The sequence below is a fragment of the Moschus berezovskii genome, chromosome 9 (genome assembly GCF_049115385.1).
Source record: "Moschus berezovskii isolate FMDL1 chromosome 9, NW_MosBer_1.0, whole genome shotgun sequence".
NCBI lineage: Eukaryota > Metazoa > Chordata > Mammalia > Artiodactyla > Moschidae > Moschus > Moschus berezovskii.
The window spans coordinates 84,689,743-84,714,727 of record NC_142468.1 but is presented as its reverse complement, the minus strand read 5'-3'; the positions used below and the strand labels follow the sequence as shown (position 1 = coordinate 84,714,727).

At 39.2% G+C, this 24,985-nt stretch overlaps 1 protein-coding gene across 4 annotated transcripts in view; it reads right to left on the bottom strand.

The window, feature by feature from the left end:
- Positions 1-24,985, bottom strand: part of SCAMP1 (secretory carrier membrane protein 1) — a 152,083-nt gene that overhangs the window by 39,886 nt on the left and 87,212 nt on the right. For 3 of the 4 annotated variants that reach the window (XM_088839891.1, XM_088839889.1, XM_088839890.1), the window contains exons 7-8: positions 17,189-17,290; positions 14,006-14,123 (exon numbers count right to left, since the gene is read on the bottom strand). In XM_088839891.1, the coding sequence (XP_088696017.1) occupies positions 14,006-14,123; positions 17,189-17,290 (220 nt within the window). Of the gene's footprint in view, positions 1-11,383; positions 11,665-14,005; positions 14,124-17,188; positions 17,291-24,985 lie in introns of those variants that run through there. The other variant, XM_088839888.1, reaches the window with a different exon arrangement.

Genomic DNA, 24,985 nt, shown 5'->3' with positions numbered 1-24,985 from the left:
ATACAAAAAAGAATACTTCTTATCTCTCAGAATTTTCCTGAGGATCAAATGAGAACATGCCAGACTAGTAAAACTCAAAATAAACTTTAAAATGTCTGCCAAAGTGTCACATTCATACTAAGTCGCTCCAGTCGTGTCCGACCCTTTTTGACCCTATGGACTGTAGCCTGCCAAGCTCCTCTCTCTGTCCATGGGAGTCTCTGGAGTGGGTTGCCATGCCCTCCTCCAGGGAATCTTCCTGACCCAGGGATCAAACTCGTGTCTCTTACATCTCCTGCACTGACAGGTGGGTTCTTTACCACTAGTGCCACCTGAGAAGTCCAACATGTGAGACACAACTCCAGAAAGAATTCTGCATCCTTCATTTATCTTCAAACATATCTCAGTGTACAACCTGGCTGAATGACACACAAAATATCACACACTGAGGGAATTTCAAATCATGGCGCTGCATTTAGACAAAGCAACCCACATGCATCATCCCCATTATAGCTTCTGGAACACCATGCCAAGAAGCTATCTTCTTGGGTAGCAGAGAAGGAAAATGCGGAGCTCACCTTCTCCCATAGGCGAACCCAACTTAGAGCTACTTACAGACCAACTATTAAAGAGAAATACCTGAAGACTAGCAGAAAAGATCTATTAAAACTAAAGATATAAAGAAGGAAGCAAATGAAGGTAGGTAATAGAGGCACAGATGCAGTACAGTCAAGGCCTAAAACCCTGGGTGGGTGACCTGTAAATGGGAGGATAATTAGAATCACAGAGATTCTCCCTGAGAAGTGAGGTGGTCAAGTCCCACACTGGGTTTCTGAACAGGGAAGGTGAGCCCCCAGAACATCTGGCTTTGAAGGCCAGCAAGGCTTGCTTTCTGAAGAGCCAGAGGGCTGTAGGAAACAGAGTTGTTGATGTTGTTCAGTCACTAAGTCATGTCCGACTCTTAGCGACCCCATGGACTGCAGCACACCAGGCTTCCCTGTCCTTCACTATCCTATCTTCTGGAATTTGCTCAAATTCAAGTCCACTGAATCACTGATGTTATCTAACCATCTCATTCTCAGCCACTCTCTTCTTCTTTTTGCATTCAATCTTTCTAAGCATCAGGGTCTTTTCCAGTGAGTCAGTTCTTTGCATCAGGTGGCCAAGGTACTGGAGCTTCAGCTTCAGGATCAGTCATTCCAATGAATATTCAGGGTTGATTTCCTTTAGGATTGATTGATCTTCTTGCTGTCCAAGGGACTCTCAAGTGTCTTCTCCAGCACCACAATTTGAAAGCGTCAATTCTTCAGTGCTCAGCCTTCTTTATGGTCCAACTCTCACATCCATACATGACTACTGGAAAAACCAAAACTTTGACTAGACAGACCTTTGTAGGCAAAGTAATGTCTCTGCTTTTTAATAAGCTGGCTAGGTTGGTCATAGCTTTTCTTCCAAGGAACAAGCGTCTGAATTTCATGGCTGAAGTCACCATCCACAGTGATTTTGGAGTTCAAGAAAACAAAATCTCTTACAGCTTTCACTTTTTCCCCTTCTATTTGCCATGAAGTGATGGGACTGGATGCCATGATCTTAGTTTTCTGAATGTTGAATTTTAAGCCAGCTTTTTCACTCTCCTCTTTCATCCTCATTAAGAGGCTCTCTAGTTCCCTTTCACTTTGTGCCTTTCAAGTAGTATCATCTGCATTATCTGAGATTGTTGATATCTCTCCCAGCAAAGAGACTTCAATCTTAAAGGGCTCACACCCTGGGACCCAGGGAAGAAGAAGTAATTTGAAAAGAGCCTGGGTGGGCCCAATTGGAGAGCCTCCTGGAGACACAGGCAGCAACTGGAACTCACCCTGGGGACACAGATGCTGGTGGCAGCCAATTTGGGGAAATTGTGCCACCACGAGGACACTGGTAACAGAAAATACCAGCTTGGAATCTTCCTTCTTGCTTATCAGGGCTGGGACCTGACCCCACCCACCAACCTGTCAGCACCAGAACGAGGGCACCTCAGGACAAGCTTCTATGGGGTGGACCCAGCTTAACGCACCACCGGGCCAGAAGCCATAGATTCCTCTGAGCCCCCAGCTAACTCAGGACCCAGCCCCACAAACCACTGGTTGACATCAATCCCCAGATCTCCACAGACATGAAGTCAATGACCTCAGAGCTTGAGTCCATCCTCCACTGACACAGTGCTAGCCCTGGGACCCTCGGTATCCTGGCCCCATCCACAAACAGGCTGACTGTAGGTTTAGGATGCCCTTCTTCTGCAATCAAAGACCTAGGACCCACCTACATTCATCAGTGGGCCAGCACCAGCCCCAAGACTCAGACTCATGCAGCAAAGGGCAGTCACAAGACCTGGGACTCCTTGGGCCCCAATCCCACCCAAAAGAGGGCCAATACCAGCTTCCGAACACTATGCACCTGGCAAACAGTTATGTCAGAAACCAGCCCCATCCACCAGAAGGCCAACGTGGGATCTCAGACACCCAGCATACAAACCAGCCACCATGACACACAACTACCCAACAGAGGGCCAGCACTAGCCCTGGGACCCCCGGGGCTTTGTAATCGGCCACCGCGTGACACAGCCCGGCCCACCAGTGGCTGACAGCCTCTACACAAGGCAAGGCCTAGCAACCAACAAGACTGAGGGCTGGCCATGTCTACCAGATTGCTCACAGTAGTCGGTATACAACAATGAAAGGGCCCATGCAACCTACAGAGGGGGCAACCTCAGATTATACAGATCTGGTGATCAGAGGGGAGTGCACTGCTGGGACATGGAGGCTGTTTCCTGCATGACACCACTTCTCTAAGATCAGGAAATGTAACAAACCTACCAGATATAGAGAAATGAAGACAGTACATCAGCCAAAATGAGGTGATGGAGGAATACGTTTCAACAGTATGATAAAACCCCAAAGGAAGAAATAACTAAAGTGGAGAAAGGCAATCTACACAAAAAATAATTTAAGATAATGGTCATAATAAAGAATATAGGGCAGTGATAAGATTAACAAAGAGTTACAAAAGACAAAGAATAATCAAACAGAGCTGGAGATACAGTAACTGAAACTAAAACTACACTACAAGAAGTCAACAGTAGTTCAGATGACGAAGGAACAAATCAGAACACGAAGAGAGACCAGTGGAGTCACTCAAGCTGAACAGGAAAAAAAAGAATTTTAAAAACTGAGGACAGTTAAAAGACCTTGAAATCAACAAGAAACATACTAACATTCACTTCATAGAGGTCCTTTTCACAGAAGGAAAAAAGAAAAAAGGGGGCAGAGAACATATTTGAAGACATAATAGCTGAAAACTTCCCTTCTCTGGGAAAGGAAACAGACATCTAGGTCAAGGAAGTACAGAGAGCCCCAAAGAGGATCGACCTAAAGAGGACTAGGAAGACACACTGTAATTAAAATAACAAAAGTCAAGATAAAACAGAGTATTAAAAACAAGGGAAAAGAAACAAGTTACATACAAGGAAACTCCCATAAGGCTATCAGCTTACTTTTTAAGAGAAACTCTACAGGGTGGAGGGAATAGCACAACATATTTAAAGTGGTGAATGGGACAAACCTGCACCTAAGACTGCTCACCAAGGCTTTCCTCCCCATTTGAAGGAGAGACCAAACGTTTCACAGACACGCAAAAGCTAAAAGAATTCAGCACCACAAACCAGATGCATAAGAAACGTTAGAGACTTCTCAAAGCAGAAAAGACCACTACTAGAAATATGAAAATTACAAAAGGAAAACTCTCACTGGCAAAGACAAGCATATAGGTAGTAAATCAACCACTTATACAGCCAGTAAAGCTTAAAAGACAAAAGCGGAAAAATTAGCTATATCCACAATCATTAGCTAAGGAATACACGAAATGAGATGCAAAATATGCTGTAACTGTGATGGATTGGGAGAGTAAAATTTCAGAGTTGTTAAAATGTGTTCAAACTTATAGAGATTGCTATATATAAACGTCATAGTAACAACATACCAAAAGTGTGTAATTGATACACACAGGAAAGAGAGAAAGGAATTCAAACATAACACTAAAGACAGTCATCAAATCACAAAGGAAGAGAGCAAAGGAAAGAAATAAGAATAAATCACAAAAAGTACTCAGAAAAACAATTAACACAATGCCAATAAGAACATACCTATCAGCAACTGTTTTAAACATAAATAGACTAAACAGTCCAAACGAAAGACAGAGCAGCTGACTGAATACAAAAATAAGACTCGTATATATGCCGTCTACAAGAGATTCACTTTAGACCTAAAGTAACACACATGGACTGAAAGTGAGTAGACGGAAAAAGGTATTCCTCGCAGACAAAAGTGGGAACAGTGGGGGAGCAATACTGTATCAGACAGGACAGATGTTAAAACAAACAGCAACAAAAGGCAAACAAGGACATTACACAATGATCAAGAGTCCAACCCAGAAACAGATACAACAGCTGTAGATATATATGCCCCCAACACAGGAGCCTAAAAATGCGAAGAACATTCAGCAGTAACACACATAAAGAGAAATCTGACATCAACCCAAGACTAGGAGCAAACCTTATCACCCTACTTATATCAATGGACAGGAAATCAATAAGGTAACACTGGCCTCAACACAACAGACCACAAGAAGTTAATAAATATACAGAAAGGATTCTATCCAAAGTAGCAGAATCATATTCTTTTCAAATGCACTAGGAACATTCTCCAGGATAGTTGAAATGTTAGGCTATAAAGCAAGTCACAATAAACTTAAGAAAGCTGGAATCATATCAAACATCTTTTCTGACCACAATGCTGTAAGAATAGACATCAACTATAAGGATAAAATGCAAAAAATCACAAACACATGGAGACTAAATAATATGCTACTAAATAAACAACTGGTCACTGAAGAAATCAAAAAGGAAATTAAAAAAACACCTGAAGAAACAGGAAACCACTATGATTCAAAATTTATAGGAAGCAGCAAAAGAAGTTTTGAAGAGTGAAGTTTATAGTGATATAAGTCTTATAAGATATAAGAAAACTGGTGATATCAAGGGAATATTTCATGCAAGGATGGCACAATAAAGAGCAGAAAGAGTAAGGACCTAATAGAAGCAGAAGAGAATAAGAAGAGGTGGCAAGCATACACAAAAGAATTGTACAAAAAAAGGTCTTACTGACTCAGATAACCACAATGGTGTGGTCACTCACTTAGAGCGAGACATCCTGGAATATGAAGCCAATAACCTCAGATATGCAGATGATACCGCTCTAAGGTAAAAAGTGAAGAGGAACAAAAGAGCCTCTTGATGAAAGTGAAAAGAGGAGAGTGAAAAACCTGGCTTGAAACTTAACATTCAAAAAACTAAGATCATGGCATCCAGAACCATCACTTTGTGGCAAACAGATGGGGGGGAAAGCAGAAGCAGTGACAGATTTTTTTTTCTTGGACTCCAAAATTACTGCAGATGGTGACTGCTATGGCAAACCTAGACAGCTTATTAGAAAGCTGAGAAATCTCTTTGCTGACAAAGGTTCCCTACAGTCAAAGCTATGGTTTTTCTAGGAGTCAGGTACAGATGTGAGTTGGACCATAAAGAAGGCTTGGCACCGCAGAATTGATGCTTTCAAACTGTGCTGCTGGAGAAGACTCTTGAGAGTCCCTTGGACTGCAAGGAGATCAAACCAGTCAACCCTAAAGGAAATCAACCCTGAATATTCACTGGAAGGACAGAAAGCTGAAACAAAAGTTCTAATACATCGGCCACCTGATGCAGAGCTGACTCATTGAAAAAGACCCTGATGCTGGGAAAAACTGAAGGCAGAAGGAAGAGGGAGTGGCAGAGGATGAGATGGTTAGATAGCACCAATGACTCAATGGACGTGAATTTGAGCATACTCCAGGAGATAGTGGAGGACAGAGGAGCCTGGTATGCTGCAGTCAATGGGGTCACAAAGAGTTGGACACAACTTTGTAATTGAACAACAACAAACAACAGAAAATAAAAGAGTATTTGCAAAACAGACATTCTTGTATAGAAAACAATTAAATGCTTTAAAAACTTATTTTTTAAAGAAATGAAATAACCTTTTCTAAAATTCTTCTGAAGTACAAAAAGTCACTTTTAACAATCATTTTATTAATATGGATGAGGTACATTAACAATTGAAGAAATAACCATTCAAAACTAAGGCCTAAAGGAAATACAACTTATGTTTTATGTATTTATCTCTTCCACACTAAATTATTCTAGCTTTTATATCAATTAAAGGACAGGGGAAATTCTGTATTCCCTTAATATACAATCTCCTGTGACTCATCCATTTGTTATTTGACCCATAACTAGTATTTAATTCTTTGAATAGTCTACTCTAAAAACATGAGCCTACAATTTCAGAAAAATAAATGACCCATTCAAAAAATGGGCCAAAGAACTAAACAGACATTTCTCCAAAGAAGACATAAAGATGGCTAACAAACACATGAAAAAATGCTCAACATCCCTCATAATCAGAGAAATGCAAATCAAAACCACAATGAGATACCATTTCACACCAGTCAGAATGGCTGCTATCCAAACGTCTACATGCAATAAATGCTGGAGAGGGTGTGGAGAGAAGGGAACCCTCTTACACTGTTGGTGGGAATGCAAACTAGTACAGCCAGTATGGAGAACAGTGTGGAGATTCCTCAAAAAACTGGACATAGAACTGCCATATGATCCAGCAATCGCACTCCTGGGCATACACACCGAGGAAACCAGAATTGAAAGAGACACATGTACTCCAATGTTCATTGCAGCACTGTTTATAATAGGCAGGACATGGAAGCAACCTAGATGTCCATCTGCAGACGAATGGATAAGAAAGCTTTGGTACATATACACAATGGAGTATTACTCAGCCATTAAAAAGAATATATTTGAACCAGTTCTAAAGAGGTGGATGAAACTGGAGCCTATTATACAGAGTGAAGTAAGCCAGAAAGAAAAACACCAATACAGTATACCAACGCATATATATGGAATTTAGAAAGATGCAAATGATAACCCTGTATACGAGACAGCAAAAGAGACACAGATGTATAGAACTAGTTTGGGACTCTGTGGGAGAGGGTGAGAGTGGGATGATTTGGGAGAATGGCACTAAAACATGTATGTTGTCATATGTGAAACAAATCACCAGTTCAGAGTCGATGCATGTTACAGGATGCTCGGGGCTGGTGTGCGGGGATGACCCAGAGGGAGGATAAAGGGAGGAGGAAGGTGGGAGGGGGGTTCAGGAGGGGGAACTCATGTACACCCGGGGCGGATTTATGTCAATGTATGGCAAAACCAACCAATATAATATTGTAAAATAATTAGCCTCCAATAAAAAATAAATAAATTTTAAAAATAAATAAATGAAAAAATAATAATAAAAAAATAAAAACATGAGCCTACAAAAAAATAATGTTTGGGAATAACCTAAAAGAAACTGTTCCCTTATCTATAAAGAGGTACAAGAGAAGATATTCTTGCATTTCAATTATTTTATATTTAGATTAAAAGATGACACTACAGGGAAAACAAAGATCCCATAGTGCTCATACTTGGCACTTTAGACACCAGTGGTTCAGTTCAGTTCAGTCGCTCAGTCGTGTCCGACTCTTTGCAACCCCATGAATCACAGCACGCCAGGCCTCCCTGTTCATCACCAACTCCCGGAGTTCACTCAAACTCATGTCCATCGAGTCGGTGATGCCATCCAGCCATCTCATTCTGTTGTCCCCATCTCTTCCTACCCCCAATCCCTCGCAGCATCAGAGTCTTTTCCAGTGAGTCAACTCTTCACATGAGGTGGCCAAAGTATTGGAGTTTCAGCTTTAGCATCAGTCCTTCCAGTGAACACCCAGGATTGATCTCCTCTAGAATGGACTGGTTGGATCTCCTTGCAGTCCAAGGGACTCTCAAGAGTCTTCTCCAACACCACAGTTCAAAAGCATCAATTCTTTGGCAATCAGCTTTCTTCACAGTCCAACTCTCACATCCATACATGACCACGGGAAAAACCATAGCCTTGACTAGACGGACCTTGGTTGGCAAAGTAATGTCTCTGCTTTTTAATATGCTATCTAGGTAGGTCATAACTTTCCTTCCAAGGAGTAAGCGTCTTTTAATTTCATGGCTGCAATCAGCATCTGCAGTGATTGTGCCAGTGATTAGCTAACTCCAAATTATGTGAGATTTCAGAATGCCAACAAAAGTTATCAAAATTGTATTCTTTGTCAATGAAATGAAAATATACCACAGATCACAGTTCAGCTAGTGCTGGAGACACAGAATAGCCTAATAAAAAGAAACTAACTCTTCTAGAGCCAAAACAGTGTGCATAGATAACTTTTAGAGGGCATTAACTGCTTATGAAAAGCCTGACCCCTAGTGGTTATAAACTATGGCCACATACCCCCTCAAAGGACTTTTTTCTTTTAAAAGATACAGTGTGGGGAATGCAGTCAATAATATACTGTCTTTGAATCATGACATATGGTAGTTAAGACTTCTTGCCATGATCATTTTGACACATACAGAAATGCCGGATCACCATGTTGTGCACCAGAAACAAACACATTGTTGCAGGTCAATTATACTTCAAAAACAAACTCACTCATAGAAAAAGATATCAACTTTGAGGTTATATCGGCGGGGGCGGGGGTTGGGGGAAGGGGCACTGGATGATTCAATCCCCCCTTCAAACGGTACCAATTTCAAGTTATAACATATGTAAGTCCTAGAGATGTAATGTACAACATGCTAAGTATAATGAGCAGAAAAGGAGTCCGTCAAGGCTATATACTGTCACCCTGCTTATTTAACTTATATGCAGAGTACATCATGAGAAACTCTGCGCTGGAAACAGCACAAGCTGGAATCAAGATTGCCGGGAGAAATATCAATAACCTCAGATATGCAGATGACACCACCGTTATGGCAGAAAGTGAAGAAGAACTAAAGAGCCTCTTGATGAAAGTGAAAGAGGAGAGTGAAAAAATTGGTTTAAAGCTCAACATTCAGAAAACTAAGATCATGGCATCCGGTCCCATCACTTCATGGCAAATAGATGGGGAAACAGTGGAAACAGTGGCTGACTTTATTTTGGGGGGCTCCAAAATCACTGTAGATGGTACTGCAGCCATGAAATTAAAAGAAGGAAAATTGTGCCCAACCTAGACAGCTTATTAAAAAGCAGAGAAATTACTTTGTCAACAAAGGTCTGTCTAGCCAAGGCTATGGTTTTTCCAGTAGTCGTACGGATGTGAGAGTTGGACTGTAAAGAAAGCTGAGTGCCAAAAAATTGATGCTTTTGAACTATGGTGTTGGAGAAGACTCTTGAGAGTCCCTTGGACTGCAAGGGGATCTAACCAGTCCATCCTAAAGGAGATCAGTCCTGGGTGTTCACTGGAAGGACTGATGTTGAAGCTGAAACTCCAATACTTTGGCCGCCTCATGCGAAGAGCTGACACATTTGAAAAATCCCTGATGCTGGGAATGATTGAGGGCAAGAGGAGAAGGGGACGACAGACGATGAGATGGTTGGATGGCATCACCAACTCAATGGACATGAGTTTGGGTAAACTCCGGGAGTTGGTGATGGACAGGAAGGCCTGGCGTGCTGTGGTTGACTGTTGTGGCAACTGTTGAATCAAACTATATATTATATATGAAAACTGTTAAGAGTACATTCTAAGAGCTCTCATCACAGGGATAAACCTGTAAAGTTTTTTATTTCGTACCTATATAAGATGATGGATGTCTGCTATACTTATTAAATCATTTCATGATATATGTGTGCTGTACCACACTTACATATATGTATATGTATATGTAAGTGTTCCGTTCCATTCCGTTCTGTTCTGTCGCTCAGTCGTGTCCGACGCTTTGCGACCCCGTGGACTGTAGCCTACCAGGCTCCTCCATCCATGGGATTCTCCAGGCAAGAATACTGGAGTGGGTTACCGTTTCCTTCTCCAGGGGATCTTCCCGACCCAGGGATCGAACCCGGGTCTCCTTCATTGGAGGCAGACGCTTTAACCTCTGAGCCACCAGGGAAGCCCATATGTAAGTGTACAAACCATTATGCTGTACACCTTAAACTTACATAAAGCTGTATGTCATTTATATCTCAATGAAACTGAAAGGGAAGGGAAAAACAGCAAGTTTTGAGCAAGTGTGGAAAAGAAACTAAAAAGAAAAATCACGTGTTTTCATTGGATCTCAACTGCTATTAAATTTACGAGAAATTCTTGCCATTACAAATAAGAAATCTGGCCAAACTATATTTTAACATATATTATGTCCATTTATTATACTTCATAAAATCATGTCATTTAAATTCCTTATTTCACAAAGAATATGAAACTGGAACTAGGTCTTGAAAGAGCGCTTATAAGTCTTCAATTGACAGAGCCCAGATGTCAAGAATGCCATGCACAAAACCGAGACAAAGGAATGTATATGATGGACTGAAAGAAACTGAGCAATACACTTCAAATGGAGTAGAAAGTCTAGCTCCAGCAGAGCTATGAAAGGCCACCACCAGCCCTACTACCACAACCACCACAATCTCATTTCCCAGCATGAGGTTCACTTTCAAAAATCTTCAGAGTGATGGGTTTGTTTGGGATGATTTTTTTTTTTTGTAGATTAATATAACTATACAAAAAGTGGACTGAAGGAAGTGGGGTATGAGTTATTTGTAAAAACAATTTCTGAGTTAGCTGAGGTTGGAAATGGAAAAGAAGAGAGAAAGATGGAGCAGACACTAAGTTTCTACTAAAGAGACTAAAAAAGTCATGGAAGCACTGACAAAGCACTGACATAAGTGTTAAATGCAATCACATGAGAAAGTACTCAGAACCACTCATTCACAATTGGTACTTAATAAATTTTCTGTTTAAAACATGCTTGAGATAAATTTTGCATACTATACAATTTAGTCTTGTAAAGTATACCATTCAATGGTTTTTAGTATATTCAGTGTTGTGAATATGTGTGTATACATACAATCTAATTTTAGAACATTTTCATCACCTCCAAAAAAGAAATTCTATAACCGTCTGAGGGACAGGGAAGCCTGGCATGCTGCAGTTCATGGGGTCACAAGGACTCAGACACAACTTGGTGACTGAACAAAACTACTTGCAGTCACCCTCCAGCCCACCCCTAGACATTTCATGTAAATGGAATCATGCAATATGTGGTACTAACAAATGTTTCTTTGAATATGAATCAGGACTTCTGGAAGGACTGCTAGCTCTGAAAACAGGATGAGTTTACAGTGACACCAATCAACCAGAGCAGTGAGTTTACAATGACACCAATCAACCAGAGCAGGTCAACAGTCACCTGAAGATGTCAGCAAACGGCTGGGTAAAGTGCTGTCTTTCAACTGCAAGACTCTAGTCCATTCAGGTGGGGAAGAGACTGAAGCAACGCGGAAGGCTGAAATCCCCAGGGGAAAAAAGACTGCACAGCAAAAGCACAAAGGGCAGGGAACTGACTGCACTGAAGACGATTTCACTCACGAGCTGAAGGGAGAGACGGAGGAGGAAGACAGTCTCGGAGGCAGGAGAATCAGGACACAAATGAGGAGGCTGAGGAAGAGGGGCCACCTGCAACACGGAAGGCTTCCGAGTCCAAGGAGGAGGAAAACGGAATTAGTAACTTCAGAAAGCACAGTTTCAATAGTTATGCATATGAATGTCTAAAAGGAAGGAAAAGCTTTTAAGAGAGAGAAATGTAGGAAAATATGGACAGGAAGAATATAGCCTTTCACAGTTTTGAGAAGGATTAAAGGCAAACATACAAGCCAAATATTTCAAGAATGCAGTTTTCCTAAATATAAGGTACACTTATATCTATGCAATCCTTGTACATATTCTAAGTTACTAGACAGTAAATTAAAGGGAAAAAATGCTATTTTAATGAGAGACACATCAAAAAGTTTTAAAACACAGGTGTTATTCACAAGGTTTCTATACCATGTTGGAACATGTGGAATCTAGGAAAATGGTACAGGTGAACCAATTTCCAGGGTGGGAATAGAGATGCAGACATAGAGAAAGGACATGTGGACACAGTGGCGGAAAGGGAGGGTGGGACAAACTGGGAAATTGGGATCGACAAATACAAACTACCACGTGTAAAACACATAGCTAGTGGGAAGCTGGTGTATACACAGGGAGCTCAGCTTGGTGCTCGGTGATGACCTACAGGGGTTGGAGGAAGGTCCAAGGGCAAGGGGATATATGTATACATAGAGCTGAATCACTTCCCTGTACACCAGAAACTAACACAACATTGTAAAGCAATTATACACCAATAAAAAGTAAAAGTATATATTAATATATACCTAATGTATTAGATAATATAGCAATACAGCAAGGAGATCAAACCAGTCCATCCTAAAGGAAATCAGTCCTGAATATTCATTGGAAGGACTAATGCTAAAGCTAAAACTCCAATACTTTGGCCACCTGATGCAAAGAACTGACTCATTGGTAAAGACCCTGATGCTGGAAAAGACTGAAGGCAGGAGGAGAAGGGGATGACAGAGGATGAGATGGTTGGATGGCATCACCAACTCGATGGACATAAGTTTGAGTAAGCTCCAGGAGTTGGTAATGGACAAGGAAGCCTGGCGAGCTGCAATCCATGGGGTCACAAAGAGTCGGACACGACTGAGCAACTGAACTGAACTACATATCTAAAACACAGTAAAACTTCATATAAAATAAAAACATTTATTTTTTTCCCCTACCCTATGTAATCATTTTTTAAGGCAATGAAAACAGCCATGGGAATTCCTCCTATAAGGAGGAAATAGTCATCCTTCACCATTTGCGGGTATTGGTTCCATGATACCCCTTACCCTCACATCCAAGGGTACCAAAAACTGAGGATGTTCTCAAGTCCCCTATACGAAGTGAGGCAGTATTTATATATAACCTATGCACATCCGCCCTGTATGTATACTTGAAATCACCCCTAGATTACTTATACAATCTAACAGAATGTTCAGTTCAGTTCAGTCACTCAGTCGTGTCCGACTCTTTGCGACCCCATGAATCACAGCACGCCAGGCCTCCCTGTCCATCACCAACTCCCAGAGTTCACTCAAACCCACCTCCATCGAGTCGGTGATGCCATCCATGGCTAATACAATGTAAATAGTCATTAAACCAATTAGGTAGTATCTAAATAGTTGCCGATGTGGAGCAAATTCAAGTTTTGCTTTTTGGAACTTCCTGGAATTTTTCCCTCTAATATTTTCAATTCACAGTTACTCAAATTAGAGGATGTGGAACCTGTGGATATAGAGGGCCAACTATATATAGCTAATTGGGATTTTTACTAAAGCCAAAATTCAATCTGTATTACAGCCTGAATCTGTTACCAGCTCACTTTATACTCTTAGATAATTTATACTCTTAATAATTTAGTGTTTTCAAATTTTAAATACAAATAAAACGTATGCACTACACACAGAATGGTTACTTCTATTTATTAACTGAGCTACTATGCCATATTCAAAACAAGAAATGAGAATATACAGAAAGATAACAAGTTTTTAAAATGAGGTTGATTCTTCAATCCATAAAAGGAGGCTTCAGTTAATAAAAATTTTAAAATACTCCTTTTTTACAGGAAGTTTAAAATGTGATGCAATTTTCTAAAATTTATCTATGCATAACCTTTTTTTTTTGGCCTCACCATTCAGCATACAGGACCTTCCTCAACCAGGGACTGAACTCACGTCCCCTGCACTGGGAGAGTTTTAACCACTGGACTACCAGGGAAGCCCATTCTATACATAACTTTTAATTGTGAAAAGTAATCTTCAGAGAGCAAACTTGCATAAGAACAACAATAAAATGACTTGAGGTTACACTAAATTAACAAGATGGGAAAATGAGAACTGAGTATCAGAGTCACTAAAAAAATTTACAGACATAAACTTTCACTCACCTTTTTAAACATGACTAGTGAGATGACCGCTGATGCTGTGAAAAGTGCTGCTATAACTATCATCATGATTCCAACAGGAATACTTTTGTTGAGACCAGTAAGGGATGAAATCCAACCACTATGAAATTTTTAAAAAGTATAATTAGGCAAATAAGTTAACACACAATTTTAGAAACAATCACATAATAAATAACACATATTCAGCACTTATGAACCAGGCAACATTTTAGTTCTCTGTATGCATGAACTCATTTAATTCTCACAACAAGCCCTTATGATATGTTATATTTCACAGATGAGAAACTGAGTCACCAAGATTATTCAGTAACTTGCCCAAGGTCACACAGCTAATAAAAACAGCATAGTCTGAATTCAAACCTAAGCACCAAAATCCAGAGCCTTATATATGAACACAAGATTTTACATTTTTTAAACCTATGAGTTCATTATTATTTTTTTAAAGTTTATTTTAAATTCTGTTTAATTATATAAGAAAATATTTGAGAACCAGATATTCAACAAAGAGCTAGTATTCAAAATATATAAAGTGAAGTCGTGTCTGACTCTTTGCGAACACATGGAATGTAGCCTACCAAGCTCCTCCATCCATGGGATTTTCCAGGCAAGAGTACTGGAGTGGATTGCCATTCCCTTCTCCAGGGGATCTTCAAGAACCTTCAAATCTCAACCTTAAAAGTAAATCCTTAAAATCAAAAAAATTTCAATTAGAAAGTAGACAAAGACATGAAGAGACAGTTCACCAAGAGGATATAAAGATGGCAAACAAGCACAGAAAAAGATAAAACATCATAAGACATTAGAGAAATAAATATTAAAACCACAGTGTGACATCACTACACAGCTATCATAATGGCTTGAAAAAAAAAAATGGGTGACAACACCAGAGTCTGGTGAAGACGTGGAGCTGATGCACCCATACGCTGTTGTTGGAACTAAAACGGTGCAGCTATTCTGGTGAACACTGTCTGGAAAATAGTTTTTTAAAAACACCAAACAGGGAACTCCCTGGCAGTCCAGTGGTTAGGACTCTGCACTCTTACTGGTTCAATCCCTTGTTAGGGAACAGCCCTGGGGGGACGAATAATTTTAAAATAAATAAATAAAAATAAAAAAACATGCAACTTCCACATGAACCAGCATTTCACTCTTCTTCTTAGGTACTTATCACAGAGAAATGAAAATTTATGTTCACACAAAAACTTGTTCATGAACGTTTATAGGAGAATAGCCCCAAACTGGGACTAATCCAAGGTCCTTCAACTGGTGAATGGTTAAACAAACTGCGGTCTATCCATACCATATGCTGTTCAGCAATGAAAAGGGATAACTACTCATAGACACAACAACCTGGATGAATCTCCAGAGTATTATACTTAGTGAAAAAAGCTAAAGACTATATACTGTATGACTCCATTTATATAACATACTTGAGGGGACAAGCAGATCAGTGACTGCTAGGGTTAAGGAGGGAACTGAGTGTGGCAATAAACAGCAGAAAAAAGGATCTTTAGGTGATGAAAATATCCTGTCTTTACTGTATCAATGTCAAGATCTTGATTTTGACACTATACCATAGTTTTACAATATGGTACCACTGGGGAAAACTGAATAATGGATACTTGGGGATCTCTCATTATTTCTTATCGAGTCTGTGACTCAATAATTATCTCAGAATAAACAGCTTAATTTTTTTAAAGTCTGCTGAATTACATGAGATCTATCTTATAACAGGTCACCTTGTATGCACCCTCACTAGCAGATTCCTGTGCTATTTCATCACCTCACAAGCTTCTATGCTCAGTTTTAACACTTTTTCCTAGGTCTGTACTAAAAAGCAAAAGAAATTATTTTGGCTTCATTATAAATAAAAAAGTACTGTTAACATAAACAGTTTATTTTTCTAATTAAACATTTAAAACATCTCCTGTCAAATGCTAACGACTAAAATTTTTTAAATGATAATGAATGTTACTTTTTCTGATTTAAAATACCCCAATAAATTATATCGGAGAAGGCAATGGCAAGCCACTCCAGTATTCTTGCCTGGAAAATCCCATGGATGGAGGAGCCTGGTGGGCTGCAGTCCATGGGGTCGCTAAGGGTCGGACACGACTGAGCGATTTCACTTTCACACATTGGAGAAGGAAATGGCAACCCACTCGTGTTCTTGCCTGGAGAATCCCAGGGACGGGGGAGCCTGGTGGGCTTCCGTCTATGGGGTCACACAGAGTCGGACACGACTGGAGTGACTTAGCAGCAGCAGCAGCAATAAATTATATGCATGTATATGTGCTCGTTAGATCTGCAAAGTCACCAGTTGTCTGACTTTCAGTGTCTACTTTCAAGTCTGCAGATACACTCTAGTTACATGATCAGTTTAATTTACATACATAGTGTAGCAAAGTTGCTTTGTATATGCTTTTAGCTAACAAAAATTCAATTGTTTGCAACAGTTATAAGAGAGAGAGGGATGATTTTATAAATATGCATTCTTCTATGTACCATTTCACTCAAAAACCGTTTGATCCAGAGTATCTGGAGAGAGATATAAAATCTATTACCTTCTAACTGGGGTCTAAATAGTCTCAGTTCCGGAGGGTCCCCCACTGAGTGAGCATTTTGCCATACTAAGAATGATGCTATTGTTTAAAGATAGATCCTTAACAAGCATGCAGTGATTCTACTTCTCAGACATGTACATGTGCGTTTGCAGTTATGTGTCTAGGAAAATACATGTTTACATACCTAAAATAGCACTTTACACATAACAAGTACTCTCTTCTTAAATTCCTTCAAAGGTTAGTCCTTAGGAAATTTTTTAATTGCCTTTTTTAATATATGTTTGGACTTCCCTGGTGGCTCAGACGGTAAAGCGTCTGTCTACAATGCGGGAGATCCAGGTTCGATCCCTGGGTTGGGAAGATCCCCTGGAGAAGGAAATGGCAATCCACTCCAGTCCTACTGCCTGGAAAATCCCATGGACAGAGGAGCCTGGTAGGCTACAGTCCATGGGGTCGCAAAGAGTCGGACACAACTGAGCGACTTCACTTACTTTTGCTAATCTGGTTTTTCCACGTCAAATATTTTTTAGGAATTCAAAAATTATATTAAGATATTAGAAGAAGAGATTATAACTACAGTAATTAAAGTTAAATGGCTTACCAGTTACCCCAATTATGAAATCCTGCAGCCTGGAGTACATGCACAGCAAACTGACAAATATAGACGAAAAAGAATACAAAGAATCTGAATGAACTGTCACTCCTGTTTTTAAAAAGAAAGGGGAAAAGAGGGGGAATAGGGAGAAAAAGAGAGGGGAAATGTCATCACTTTTCTCAATATTTTTACATTCACATGTAGACTGACATACAAAATTTAAAAACATTTTAAAAAATATCAGTAGCAACTACCTGAACTGTGTACCCAAATGCTAGACAATGTTATTATTATTATTATTCTCACCAATTTCCAATTGCACCACAAAACATCTTGGCAAAAGAAAAATTATTTTGTTTTCCTTTTATTTTTTATTAAATAGCTTCACTGAATTATAATTAACATATAATAAACTGCAAGTATCTAAAATATACAATTCTGTAAGGTTTGACTTAAGTATATAAACATAAACCATTCTAATCAAATTAGTGAACATAGTCCAAAATTTAGTGTACCTGGTTAATTCCTCCCTCCCCACCGACTGCCTTCTGTCTCAATAGTTACATATTTTAAGAGTTTTATTTAAATGGGATCATATATTATATATTTTTCCTTGTCTGCCTGCTTTCACTCAGCACAGTTATTTTCCAATTCACTCATGTTGTTGCCATGTAACAAAAGTCCATTCCTATTCACTGCTGAGTAGTATTCTATTGCATAGTATGCTACAGTTAACCTATTCCTTCATCTGTTGATGGACAGTTAGGCTGTTTATGCTTTCTCCTTCTACAAATAAAGTTGCCATGGACACTCGTGTGTATGTCCACATATGAACATTTATTTTTCTCCTGGTAAATAATTACCTAGAAGTGGAATGGCTAGAACCCATGTTAGAGATAAGTTTAACTTTTTAAGAAACTATAAAATTGTTTTCCAAAGGAGTTGCTCTACTTCATATTCTCAATGGCAGTGTATGAGAATTCCAGTACCTTCACATATCATTAAGACTTGATACAATCAATTCCTTAAATTTTAGCCATTCTAAGAGTTGTATAGCGGTAACTCCATTTAAATTTGCATTTCCCTAATAACTAACGTTGAGCACATTTTCATCTACATTTTTGTCAACCATACATCTCCTCTGGTGAACTATCAAAATATTTTTCCAAGGTTTTAATCTGCTTTTTCCGCTTATTGTTGAGTTCTGTGAGTTTGAATATACAGGTCTTTTTATCAGATAAATGCTTGCAGAATTTTCTCCCAGATTGTGGCTTATCTGTTTATTCTCTTAAGAATGCCTTTTAAAGAACAAAGTTTTGTCTTTTTATGGACTCAAATTTATCAATTTGCCCTTTTATGAACCTTGATTTTATTGTTTTATCTAAGAAATCTGTGCCAAAGACAAGATACAAATATTTTTTTTCTTGTTTTCTCAAGAAGTTTTATATTTGTTGGTTTAACATTTAAGTTTATGTCCCCTTTTTAAGTTAAGATTTAAGTTGTAGTATGAGGGATGGATTAAAGTTCTTTTATTGCACATATAAATGCAATTATTCCAGGATCATTTCTTAAAAAGACTATTCTTTCTTCACTACATTACCTTTGTACCCTTCTAAAACAAATCACTTGCCTCTATATAGGTGGGTTTATTTCTGGACACTCTGTCTCACTGTTCTGTTTGTCAGCCATTATGTCAGTATCACACCATTATGATTGCTTAAGTTTTCTAGTATGTCTTCAGATTAGGTATGTTAATCTTCCAACTTTGCTGTCTTTCTTCAAAGTTGTTTTGGCTATTCTAGGCTATTACATTTCTATACATCTTTTAGAATCACCTGGTTCATTTCTATAAAACAACCTAAAGAGATTTTTATAGGGATTGCACTGCGTCTATAGATCCATTTGGAGAGAATTCACATCATATAATAATGTTGAGTCTTCTAATACATTAACAAGGTAATATCTCTCCATTTATAATTTCTACATAGATGATTACGTAATCTGTGAATAAAGTCAATTTTACTCCTTCCTTTCTAATGAGGCTTCTTACTCGGTTTTCTGACCTGTTTATACTGGTGAGAACCTCTACTATAAAGTTTTTAAAATAAGTGGTGATAATAAACATCTTTATCTTGTTCTTGATCTTAAACAGAAAGCTTTTAGTCCTTCACCATTAAGTATGATGTTAAATGTTACAGTTTTTCATACATGCCCTTTATCAAGTTGAGGAAGTTTTCTTTTATTCCAACTTTGAGTGTTTTTATCATGAAAGTGAAGGTTTTGGGATTTTATCAAATGTTTCTTTTGCATCAATTAAGATGATCATATGATGAATTAAGATAATTAATTTTCTAATCTTAAACCAATCTTGAACTCCTAGAATAAAGTACACTCACTTGATCCTGACACAGTATCTTTAAACATACTGTTGAATTTGATTCTTTGGCAAGATTTTCAACTGTCCAAAGTGTACTCCATTTCTGCTCATCCCAGTGACTATTCTAACCCCAAAACATATTTTTGGAAGTCTTCATTAGGGAAGATTTGTCCCTTCTGCTTCATTTATTTAACAATCATTTGTTTATACCAATATAAGCATGGCTTATACATATATATGTTTTTTTCTTATTAATGTTTTTGCTTTATTACCTGTGCACCAGGATACCAGAGTATAAGAATGGTAAAAATGATATATGTAACATATACTCTGAAGAGAGTTTCATAAATAGAATAATGTCTACAGGCATCACAACAGCTATTTCAGTTACCTAACAGGGATCTTTCTAGTTAGTTCCAAACTCACAGATAAATTCTAGAAGCTGAATCTACCTAATAAAAACCTCTAAGAAATTTTTTACAAGGTACAGATTATGTTTTAAAAAGTAAGCCATCTTATAGCTTCTTCAATAGGTGATGCTGGGAAAACTGAAAAAGCTACATGTGAAAGAATGAAACGAGAGCACTTCCTAACATCATACACAAAAATAAACTCAAATGGATTAAAAACTTCAATGTAAGGCCAGAACTTTATAATGCTCTCTTAGAGGAAAATAAAGGAAGTACACTCTTCAACATGCATCACAACAAGATCCTCTTTGAAATAAAAATAAACAAATGGGACTTAAGCTTAAAAGTTAACAGCAAAGCAAACTATAAACAAGATTAAAAGACAACCCTCAGAGTGGGAGAAAACAATAGCAAACAAAACTGACAAAAGATTAATCTCCAGAATATATAAGCAGCTCATACAGATCACATCAGGAAAACAAACAGCCCAATCAAAAAATAGGCAGAAGATCTAAACACACATTTCTCCAAAGAAGACATACAGATGGCTAATAAGTACGCAAAAAGATGTTCAACGTCGTCCAGTGTTAGAGAAATGCAAATCAAAACTACAATGAAGAATTACCTCACACCATTCAAAATGGCCATCATCAAAATATCTACAAACAATAAATGCTGGAGAAGGTGTGGAGAAAAGGGAACCCTCTTGCACCACTGGGGGGAATGTAAATTGATACAGCCACTATGGAAGACAGTATGGAGATTTCTTAAAAAAACAGGAATAAAACTACCATATGATGCAACAATCCTATTACTGGGCATATACCCTGAAGAAACCATTAACTGAAAAAGATATATGTATTCCAATGCAAAATGCAGCACTATTTACAACAGCAAAGACACAGAAGCAACCTGATGTCCACTGACAAATAAATGGATAAACAAGCTGTGGTATATTTATACAATGGAATATTCAGTTCAGTCACTCAGTCGTATCCGACTCTTTGCGACCCCATGAATCACAGCACGCTAGGCCTCCCTGTCTATCACCAACTCCCGGAGTTCACTCAAACTCATGTCCACAGAGTCGGTGATGCCATCCAGCCATCTCATTCTCTGTCGTCCCCGTCTCCTCCTGGCCCCAATCCCTCCTGGCATCAGACTCTTTTCCAGTGTGTCAACTTACTCAGCCATAAAAGGAATGCATTTGAGTCAGTTCTAATGAGGCAGATGAACCTAGTGCCTATCATACAGAATGAAGTCAGAAAAACAAGTATCATATTTTAATGCATATGTATATATATATGAAATCCTGAAAGACAGCACTGATGAACCTATTTGCAGGGCAGCAGTGGAGACACAGACATGGAGAAAAGACTTGCGGACACAGGAGGGGAAGGAGAAGGTGGGAGAAATGGAGAGAGGAACACAGAGACGCATACACCACCATACATGAAATAGATAGCCGGTGAGAATTTGCTGCTACGAGGCAGGAGCTCAAACATGGTGCTCTGTGACAACTTGGAGGGGTGGGATACAGTGGGATGAGTGAAGGAGGTTCAAGAGGGAGGGAACATATGTATACCTGTGGTTGATTCATGCTGATGTATGGCAGAAACCAACACAATACTGTAAAGCAATTATCGGTCAATTAAAAATAAATTTTAAAAAATACAAAAATTAAGCCGTCCTAGATGGAAAAACCGGAGAAGGCAATGGCAAGCCACTCCAGTACTACTGCCTAGAAAATCCCATGGATGGAGGAGCCTGGTAGGCTGCAGTCCGTGGGGTCGCTAAGGGTCGGACACGACTGAGCGACTTCACTTTCACTTTTCACTTTCACACACTGGAGAAGGAAATGGCAACCCACTCCAGTGTTCTTGCCTGGAGAATCCCAGGGACGGGGGAGCCTGGTGGGCTTCCGTCTATGGGGTCACACAGAGTCGGACACGACTGAAGTAACTTAGCAGCAGCAGCAGCAGATGGAAAAACAGTGGAAACAGTGTCAGACTATTTTGGGGGGCTCCAAAATCACTGCAATCACTGCAATCCAATCACTGATTGCAGCCATGAAATTAAAAGACACTTATTCCTTGGAAGGAAAGTTATGACCAACCTTGATAATATATTAAAAAGCAGAGACATTACTTTGCCAACAAAGGTCCGTCTAGTCAAGGCTATGGTTTTTTCCGTGGTCATGTATGGATGTGAGAGTTGGACTGTGAAGAAAGCTGAGCGCCGAAGAATTGATGCTTTTGAACTGTGATGCTGGAGAAGACTCTTCAGAGTCCCTTGGACTGCAAGGAGATCCAACCAGTCCATTCTAAAGGAGATCAATCCTGGGTGTTCTTTGGAAGGACTGATGCTAAAGCTGAAACTCCAATACTTTGGCCACCTCATGTGAAGAGTTGACTCACTGGAAAAGACTCTGATGCTGGGAGGGATTGGGGGCAGGAGAAGAAGGGGACGACAGAGGATGAGATGGCTGAATGGCATTACTGACTCGATGGACATGAGTTTGAGTGAACTGCGGGAGTTGGTGATAGACAGGGAAGCCTGGCGTGCTGTGATTCATGGGATCACAAAGAGTCAGACACGACTGAGCGACTGAACTGAACTGAAAGAGACAAAAGAACTGTACACAGAAAATTATAAGACACTGATGAAAGAAATCAAACATGACAAAAACAGATACAGATACATATCATGTTCCTGGGTAGGAAGATTCAAAACTGTGAAAATGACTATACTATGAAATGCAATATACAGATTCAATGCAATCCCTATAAAATTACCAGTGGCATTTTTCACAGAACTAGAACAAAAAATTTCACAATTCATATGGAAACACAAAAGACCCTGGATAGCCAAAGCAGTCTTGAGAAAAAAAGAATGGAGCTGGAGGAATCAACGTTCCTGACTTCAGATTATACTACAAAGCTACAGTCAAGACAGTATGATACTGGCACAAAAACAGAAATAAAGACTAATGGAACAAGACAGAAAGCCCAGAAATAAACCCATGCACCCATGGGTACCTTATTTTTGACAAAGGAGGCAAAAATATACAATGGGGAAAAGAGAGTCTCTTCAATAAGCAGTGCTGGGAAAACTGGACCGCTACATGTAAAAGAATGAAATTAGAACACTTTCTAACACCATACACAAAGATAAACTCAAAATGGATTAAAGACCTAAATGTAAGACCAGAAACTATAAAACTCTTAGAGGAAAACATAGGCAGAACACTTCATGACATAAAGTAAGATCCTCCTAGAGTAATGGAAATACAAACAGAAGTAAACAAATGGGACCTAGTTAAAAGCTTTTTCACAGCAAAGGAAACTATAAACAAGGTGGAAAGACAACCCTCAGAACAGGAGAACGTAATAGCAAATGAAACAAGTGACAAAGGATTAATCTCCAGAATATATAAGCAGCTCATACAGCTCAACATCAGGAAAACAGCCCAATCAAAAAATGGGCAGAAGCCTAAACAGACCTTTGTCCAAAGAAGACATACAGATGGCTAACAAACACATGAAAAGATGGTCAACATCACTCATTATTAGAGAAATGCAAATTCAAAACTACAATGAGATATCGCCTCACACCAATCAGAAGGGCCATCATCAAAAAGTCTACAAACGATAAACGCTGGTGAGGGTGTGGAGAGAAGGGAACACTCTTGTACTACTGGTGAGAATGCGAATTGATACAACCACTATGGAAGATGGTATGGAGATTCCTTAAAAAACCAGGAATAAAACCATATGACTCAGCAATCCCACTCCTGGGCATATACCCTGAGGAAACCAAAATTGAAAAAGACACAAGTACACCAAAGTTCATCGCAGAACTATTTATAACAGCTAGAACATGGAAGCAACCTAGATGTCCACTGACAGATGAATGGATAAAGAAGTTGTGGTACATATACACAATGGAATACTACTCAGCCATAAAAAGGAACAGCTTTGAGTCAGTTATGATGAGGTGGATGAATCTAGAGCCTATTACACAGAGTGAAGTAAGTCAGAAAGAGAAAGATAAATATACACTAACGCATAAACATGGAATCTAGAAAGATAGTACTGATGAACTTATCTGCAAGGCAGCAATGGAGAAACAGTCATAGAACAGACTTATGGACATGGGGAGAGGAAAGGAGAGGGTAAGATGTATGGAGACAGTAACATGGAAACTCACACTGCCATATGTAAAATAGACAGCCAACGGGAATGTGCTGTATGGCTCAGGGAACTCAAACAGCAGCTCTGTAACAACCCACAGGGTGGGATGGGGAGGGAGACGGGAGGGAGGCTCAAAAGGGAGGGGACATATGTACACCTACAACTGATTCATGCTGATGTTTGACAGAAAACAGCAGAATTCTGTAAAGCAATTATCCTTCAATAAAAAATAAATAAATTATAAAAAATAATAAAAAAATTTTTTAAAGGCCCAGGAGGAAAAAACACCATTGCAGGTATACATGATGTGTAACAGCATTGCTGGATCATAGAGAAAGCAAGGGAATTCCAGAAAAACATCTACCTCTGTTTCACTGACAGTGCTAAAGCCTTTGATTGTGTGGATCATAAACTGGAAAACTCTTAAAGAGATGGGAATACAAGACCATCTTACCTGTCTCCTGAGAAAACTGCATGTGGGTCAAGACACAACAGACAGAACCTTGTATATAGGACAACTGACTGGTTCAGGACTGAGAAAGGAGTGTGACAAGGCTGTTTATTGTCATCCTGTTTATTTAACTTATATGCAGAGCACATCATACAAAATGCCAGAATGGATGAATTACAAGCTGGAATCAATATTGCTGGGAGAAATATCAACAACATCAGATATGCAGATGATACCACTCTAATCTCAGAAAGTTGGAGAAGGCAATGGCACCCCACTCCAGTACTCTTGCCCGGAAAACCCCATGGACGGAGGGGCTTGGTAGGCTACAGTCCTTGGGGTCGCTAAGAGTCGGACACGACTGAGTGACTT